The sequence below is a fragment of the Malania oleifera genome, chromosome 2 (assembly GCF_029873635.1).
Source record: "Malania oleifera isolate guangnan ecotype guangnan chromosome 2, ASM2987363v1, whole genome shotgun sequence".
Taxonomy (NCBI): Eukaryota; Viridiplantae; Streptophyta; class Magnoliopsida; order Santalales; family Ximeniaceae; genus Malania; species Malania oleifera.
This window is the reverse complement of record NC_080418.1, coordinates 9,192,354-9,199,815: the sequence shown is the minus strand read 5'-3', so window position 1 is coordinate 9,199,815 and position 7,462 is coordinate 9,192,354. Positions and strand designations below refer to the sequence as shown.

The 7,462-nt window shown below is 34.8% G+C and overlaps 1 protein-coding gene across 3 annotated transcripts; it reads left to right on the top strand.

Moving 5' to 3' along the window:
* The first annotated feature begins 787 nt into the window (after positions 1 to 787).
* LOC131148950 (uncharacterized) lies at positions 788 to 7,112 on the top strand. Of its 3 annotated transcripts, XM_058098930.1 has the most exons (4): positions 791 to 1,126; positions 1,269 to 1,483; positions 3,925 to 6,593; positions 6,690 to 7,112. In XM_058098930.1, the coding sequence occupies exons 3-4, from the start codon at positions 4,221 to 4,223 to the stop codon at positions 7,014 to 7,016; spliced, it is 2,700 nt and encodes an 899-aa protein (XP_057954913.1). In that variant the 5' UTR covers positions 791 to 1,126; positions 1,269 to 1,483; positions 3,925 to 4,220; the 3' UTR covers positions 7,017 to 7,112. The 3 variants fall into 3 exon arrangements, with proteins under 3 accessions (XP_057954912.1, XP_057954913.1, XP_057954911.1); XM_058098929.1 differs by lacking the exon at positions 1,269 to 1,483 and having other exon boundaries at positions 788 to 1,126; XM_058098928.1 differs by lacking the exons at positions 791 to 1,126; positions 1,269 to 1,483 and adding an exon at positions 3,334 to 3,593.
* The last annotated feature ends 350 nt before the right edge of the window (positions 7,113 to 7,462 follow it).

The window sequence follows — 7,462 nt, the reverse complement described above, 5'->3', positions numbered from 1 at the left end:
AAACAATTAATTTGGGAGAAATACTTTTATCACCCATAATAGAAAATTCAAAACCTATGTAAAAAAAAATAATACTAAATGAATGGTTGTGGACCATGTCGCACTTCTTAAAAATTTGTTTTCGATAAATTGTAATTAGCTTTGTAGTTTGTATCCTAATTTTAGAAATTAATAGGAGTTCATGTTGGGACAAATTAATTAAAGCCAAGTAAAAAAAGCTCCTCCAAGTAGAGCGGGAGTGCACGTGTGAGTTTAGTTCATTAATAATTTTACATTTTTTAGAAATAATATATTTATATTAATTTTTAAGTGATGTGTGTATTTTTTAAAAAAATAAAAATTTTAAAATAAACTCTCTCCTATTGCATATAAATTTTTAATGAGACAAAAAAAATTATTAATGAATTTTCTCTCATTTAGTAAAAGTATTATGTGCGTGAATTTAATTTATAAGCATAACTTTTAGGATTTGTATCTTTTTGAAGTGATAGGCATAATTTTTTAAAAAAAATTTAAATTATTAAAAATTATTTCTTAAAATTAAAAGACAAAATGTTAATAATATGTTAAAAAATTAATTTTTCTCACTTATAAAATATAATTGTTATTTTTTATTGATAATTAAATATAAAAATATTAATTTATTTACTATTTTCTAATATTTTTTAACTTTCAAACGTGTTAAAAAAAATAAATAAAACAGAGAGGTGGGCCATGTGGCATGCAAGGGCGGAAAGGGCCGGCCCGCTAAAAATCAGCACATATATATATATATATAATATAAAATGAAGGGTATCAGGAAGTCGTAAAGTGGGTCCCACCCCCAAACATCTCCCCGCGCCTTTCCGATGTGACTCCACTCTAATGCTTCCTCCCACCCTCTCTCTCTCTCTCTCTCTCTCTCTCTCTCTATATGATAGATTTTTTTCTTTCTCCGGTTTGATCAGCTATGGAGTTTGGAGAGGAGGAGGCTTTCGCACTACGAGAGGATCGATTTCTGAGAGTTATCTCTTGTCCTCGATCTTTTCACGACTCTGTTCTTATTCTGATCGGACCTTCAGTTAAGTAAAGGTCTCTGCTTTTTCATTACACTTCACCAGCGTTTGCATTTGCGCGGTCTCGTCCGGTACGTGTTCCGTCCGCCGAGAAAATTTCAGATTTCGTTTGCTTCAATTTTTTGCTTTTTGATGAACTGTGCCACAGATGTTTGTGGCTATAATTTCAAAACTGAGGCGTTTCTCAGATTATTTTGGCTCAAAATGTGACAGTAGAACTGTAGAAAGAGGCGTGGTGCAGCAAACATTGTTTGTTTGATGCTCGGAAAAGTTAGGTGAAAAGAAGAAAAAATGCTTGAAGGACGAGGGTATTTTCTTTTCTTACATCTTTTCCGAGAACCAAACAAAGGCTAAAGGCTTGAAATTTTTGAAATGAGTGCGTTCTGCTTTTGAGTAGCTGGGGGATCTTGTCGTTTCCATCAGTTGTGGTGAGCAGCTTCCGTAAGGGCGCGTCTTTTTTTTTGTTTGTTTTCATTTTCCATTTTTTTAATCTTTTGCCTTATCTTCATCACTCCCTCAAATGGGTTTGCTCTGGACCATCTTTGAATATATTGCCGCTTGTCTTCTTGCAGCATCCATTAGTCAATTTTACTGTTTGCCAAACGGAACTTAGAATTTTCTGCTCTGGACACAAATAATGTGAGATTCTTAAATAATTTTTCAAGTTTTAAAGTTATTAAAATCCACTAAATTTTTCATTCACAGACTTAGACTCCTTGTAATAAGAATTTCTATTTTTTAAATGTTACAACTTGCTTTACCTGATTCATAAGTCTATTAAATATCTAAAGTTACTAAGCTAACCATAATTATATATAATTACTATTAATTATTCTATAAATTATATGATATATTAATACTTAGAATTTTATCAACTTTAAATGAATTAATTTTTTCATAATGTGCTCTTCGCATTATATTATGAATTTAATTAAATAGATGAAATTAATTATTAATTGATTGTGTTCTGTAGTCCATTAACTCTTAATTCTTTATTAATTTCTAGATGATTACGAAGAAATCATGTATATATTATCTTATTATATAAGTTCTTTTCTGACAAATTGGGCTTGTAAATCAAAACAACAAAGTTTATCTTCTAATTGGTTGCAAATGAATTTTATATAAACTATGCGATATTATGTTTACATCTAACATGAAGGTTTGTTATTCTTTTTTAGATACGCTTTGTAAGGATGGTTTAAAAATATTAAATTAACATATTTTATTTAGCATCAAATTAACTATTGTTAAAGTAAGATGGAAATGATTTTTTAATTGGTAAATAATAAAAGCAAGGATTGCTCAACGCAAAAAATATTCCTATATATATATATATATATAATATCAACTAATGTTCTAAGATTTTTTTTTTGAAAAAAAAAAATTGATGTTTCAGTTGGTGGAAGTATTTTTAAAATAATTTGAGCGATAGTGTCTATAAACATTATTTAATTTTATAGATAATTTTTGAAATTAAATATTATAGTACATAGATGCATAAACTATCAAATTTAAACAATTTAGAAAAAAAATTTAATACAATTTATTGCATGGACAGAGAAGAAAATCTTTTCATTTTTAGCTAATAGTTTTAACAAAGCACAATATTTCAATAATCCATTTGATTTTACTATACAATATATGCTGGTGTAAAAGAAAATAATACTTTTATTTGGAAAAATAGATTTAAAGAAATTTGTAAAGCCTTCAAAAAAGTTATTATTTTAAAAATAAATGTTATACAAATTAAATATTATATTAATAGTAATTAAAATGGTAATAAAATTGACTCAGTGACAATATAGGTTAATTCGATATTAAATTAATAGTAATTAAAAAGGTAATAAAATTTACTCAGTGACAATATAGGTTAATTCGATATATTTGGATTCATTGGATATTTTTGTATTGTATTAAAGTTAAGTGTGTTGAGTTGTGAATGGAGAAAAATTTGTGGGGTTTTATGATCCTTAACCCTTTCTTTAGAAAGAAGTATGTTAAAAATTGGACTCCGAGTGGGGAGTTGCCGCACACTGAGCACAAAACAAATTTACAGGTGGCAACCAATTTACTGCTCAGAAACTTATCTGAGTCTCATTTTTTATTGAGCTTTGTGAACCATAATTTACCATGTTCTTTATGAAATTATTGCAAAAATAGATGTAATAGAAAAAGCTATGGCCTGTGGATTTATTCAAGAGTGTTGCAAATTTTCTGTGGGCTGGAAGCTAAGCAAAGTTTCAGATCACCTGTACAATGACAGGTTTCCTGTTAAGATTCAGTCTTCATCCACTATTTTGCCAGACCATTTATCAGCCATTTCTGCTGTCATACAATGTAAAAGAGGGAGTCCTTGTCCCGATTTTCTTTTTTCTCCCCCTCCAAATTTGTACATTTTCCTGAAAATGAAACTTTACTAGCTTAGAATGTTATCAAGATACATCATACAAAAGCGGTCCATATCCTAGAGGCATTAATGTGCTGTGTGTACCACTTTGGTGGTTGGGGGAGGTCAGTGGGAGGCTTATCCAATTGGTAAGGAAGTTGTTGCTTCTTGTTTAAGGGGCTCTGTTCAATCTCATTGCGTTGGTTGTAACTTTTCTGGTTTATAAACAAAGAATAGGGGTTAGATCTGCCCAGTAATTTGTTTCATTGCTCAGAGAGAAAGACTGTCTGTTTTATGCATTTCTTGATCGATAAACATGCTCATTTTGGGGAACATGTCCTGTTTTATTTGAATCACATAAAACTGATGAAAGAGTATAGGTTTTGGTTATGTTATAGTTTTCAGTTTTCTGGTTGTCATGTTCATATTTCAATAATATGTGATAAAAGTTTTCATCTTTGTTTGTTCATTTTTCTTCAGAAGGGAATTTGTATGTTTGAATCAGATCAAGATATGCATCCAAAGGGAAAGATTAGGAGTTTCCATGTTAAAAAAAATGAGATCTTGGCAAAGGGTTCAGAATCGTAAAATCTGACATTGTGATTGCTGGAGATACGGATTATGATTTGGAGCTCAAAAAAAATGCGGAGGATCAGCAGGCCTCAGGAATAAAGAAGAAGATCTTATCAACCCAAGCAAGCCTAAGTACAAGGCTACAAGACGGGTTGAAACCAGCGCAACATAACTTATCTTACGCTGATATCCATCTTGAAATAATGAAGAATGTAGACGATACTGTACGTAAAACTTCAGGGACTGACAAAAAGCAATGGAATAAGGGAAAGGCTGCTGGAGATGATGAGCTTGTTAAGTATATGCACAGTTTGCCAAGCTTCCTGGAGAAAGGGGAAAACGTCCAGGAAAAGGTTTTGAATGTTGGGGTCCTAAACTGGGTGCGACTGGAAAAATGGCAGTGCGACCACAAGCAGAATCCATACAAAAGTAGCATGTGCTCACCATCTAGCTATAATACTTCTCCATTTTTCTCTACAGATAGATCTTCTGCCGATTCTAGCAGGGGTCCAAGTTGCTCACCTGCTCACCCGAAGATGCACCGACCTACACTACGGTGTCATCTTAATGCATTTTCTGAAGAAGGATATCCTCCGAGTGTCCAGTATCCTGGAGGAAATGTTCAAACTTTTCAATATCTAAATGCTGCATGCAGAAATGCCTCAAAGTGGCAGCAAAATATTCTTTGTACAGGTCAGCGTTCTCTCCAGGGACATTCAGAAATCAACTTAGAAAATTGCAAGAGAAAAGATATAGACTCACAGTTTGTTCCAGAACGAGAAATTTTGCTGAATTTGGAAAATATTGAGGTGAAATCATGTTTAAGGGGAAATATAAAGATTCAAGATGATGAATTGACAGAGAGCGCAGAAGAGTTGCAAGAGCTGACTTCTAATTTTATTGACACAGATAGTCCTGAAAGGCCTGAAACAATTGTTCTCATTCCACCAAATGATCGTCTTCAAAGCCATTCCAGAGTATCTACAGCTCCTGGTTCTCCGATGCTAGCAGAGCAAAGATTGATGGAAGTAAGTCGAATGCAGTTTCTAGACAGTTCTAGTTCTCCATGGAGTCACTCAACTAAGCTCTACTCTGATATTCCATGCTCATCCTCACTGCTTCAAGAACCAGACTGCAGCAAAGACTCGTTGCTGAAGCCACCCACCTCTACAGATGCACTGGATATCAAGTTTTCCTCTGATGCATCTCATTTGTTACCACTTGCGGGTAAAAGACTAGTCAGTCCCAATGCCAAGAAAACAGAAGAGAAATCAACTGTAATGGCATTGGATTCAACTGTGGATAAGCTGTCCGAGGGTTCAGATCTGAAAGTAGCCACGGATTTATCTGCAAAAGCTAGAAACCGTTCAAGTGCTTGTCGTTTTGGCATTGGTATGGGTAGGACAGGTAGGAACTCCAGCTCTAATGAAGTTTCAGCCATGCCATCATTGAGCCCAACTCGCATTATTGCTATATCTGTTGCAGAGAGAGATGCGGCCTCTGCTTCCTTGGATAATTCATGCAGTGTTAAACAGAATGCTACTAACAGAGCCATGGCCCCTTTGAGAAGGTTATTGGATCCACTAGTGAAACCAAAGGCAGTGAAATATCATAATGTAGCTGAACCGTTACAGAAGGACTGCACACCAACGAAGAAGTCCTCTAAATCTTTCAATGGACGATTACATTCTTCTACTGGACAACCAGTGAAGTCAGCTGCGAAGCTAAAATTAGACTTCACTGGTTGTAAGACAATCAACGTCAGTAATTCATTTCAGGACCGGAAGCAGAAATCAGCTGTACAAGCTCTACTGAAAGTAGCAGTTAAGAATGGTCTTCCTCTTTTTACATTTGCAGTGGCCAATGATGGTGATATTCTTGCAGCCACAGTGAGGAGGTTGAGTACCCCAGGGAAGGATGACTACTTCTGGATCTACACATTCTTCGCCATAAGTGAAATCAAGAAAAAGAATGGAAGTTGGATAAATCAAGGGGGCAAAGGCATGCATCATGGTTATATTCCTAATGTCGTTGGGCAAATGAAGGTTTCGGACTCTCAGCTTTCTAGCTTGACAAGACCTAAAGGCATGGATGGATTTAACGTGAGGGAGTTTGTTTTGTTTTCTGTAGACCAAGGTCCTGCTAATGAGCAACCATTGAGCATTCAGCCAAGTGATGAGCTTGCAGCCATTGTCATCAAGTTCCCCAAAGAGACTGCTAGGAGGTCAAACAAAGATGAGCAGAAGAATGGTTGTGATAACAGTGTATCAGATACTGGTTTGAAGGACTTTTCACCAGAGTTGAATTATGCGGAAAATGGAAATAGTGGGTTTTTTGTTGGAAGTGAAACTTTTTTTAGCACAACTGTTATACTTCCCAGTGGTGTTCATAGTCTACCAACAAAGGGAGGACCTTCATCACTGATCGAACGATGGAAATCAGGTGGTTTATGTGACTGTGGAGGTTGGGATTTGGGATGCAAACTAAGGATTATTGGCAATGAGAATCAACTCTCTACAAAATTCAGCCCCATGGGTTCTTTTTCCACCAATAATCCATTTGATCTTTTTGATCAGGTATTAGTCTTTTTTCTTGGCGTAAGCTATCGTTCTTATGTTATGTTGTTTACTTTTCATTTCCTTTCAACTTCTTTTCTTTCAATATTTCCACAGGAAGAAGTTCAGGAAAAACAGCCAGTTTTCAGCTTGGCGTCTTTGGAAGATGGGATTTATTCAGTTGACTTCAGTTCAGCACTCTCACTTCTACAAGCGTTCTCCATTTGTATTGCGGTTTTAGATGGTAGGAAGCTGCTTGCTCTTCCACAGCAGAGTAGCTTGTTTGAAGAGAAGATGCTCAAACAAACCGGATTCTTGGACAATGGTAGAATGAAGGCTTCGAGTCAAATCCAAGCAGAGGTTCTGATGCAGGAGCAACGTCCAGCAACTTTAAGTGTCAATCCCAGTCTGTCTTCAACCCTAGTACACAGGGGCCTTATATAGGCGTACTATGCTTAGAAGTAAGGCAATATAATTAAGAAACCCAATGGAAGGTAAATACCAGTTCCTTAAATGTTAATAAACTATAACATTTGATGATATTTATCTTGGAAGATAAGGAAAATACATTAAGAAGCCTAAAATAAATTAAGTTAATATACTAGCTTTCTAAGGAATAATACCCTAGAATCTGGCTTCCTAAATAATAGTATCCTATAGTATGACCCTAAAATGAAACCCCATGATAAAAGAAACAAAAACATTTAAAGTTAGTATTCAAATTGCCCTTGTTTGCATGCTGCATCAGGTTACTGCAAATGTGTCTCATATCTAGCCCTTTCTCCTCGTGGGAGGATCTAGTTTTATATGCAGAGGGAAGTATCCCATTACAATGATAGAGGTGGCATGATTTAACATCTTCAGTTGAGTAAGCATAATTGTAGATTTTG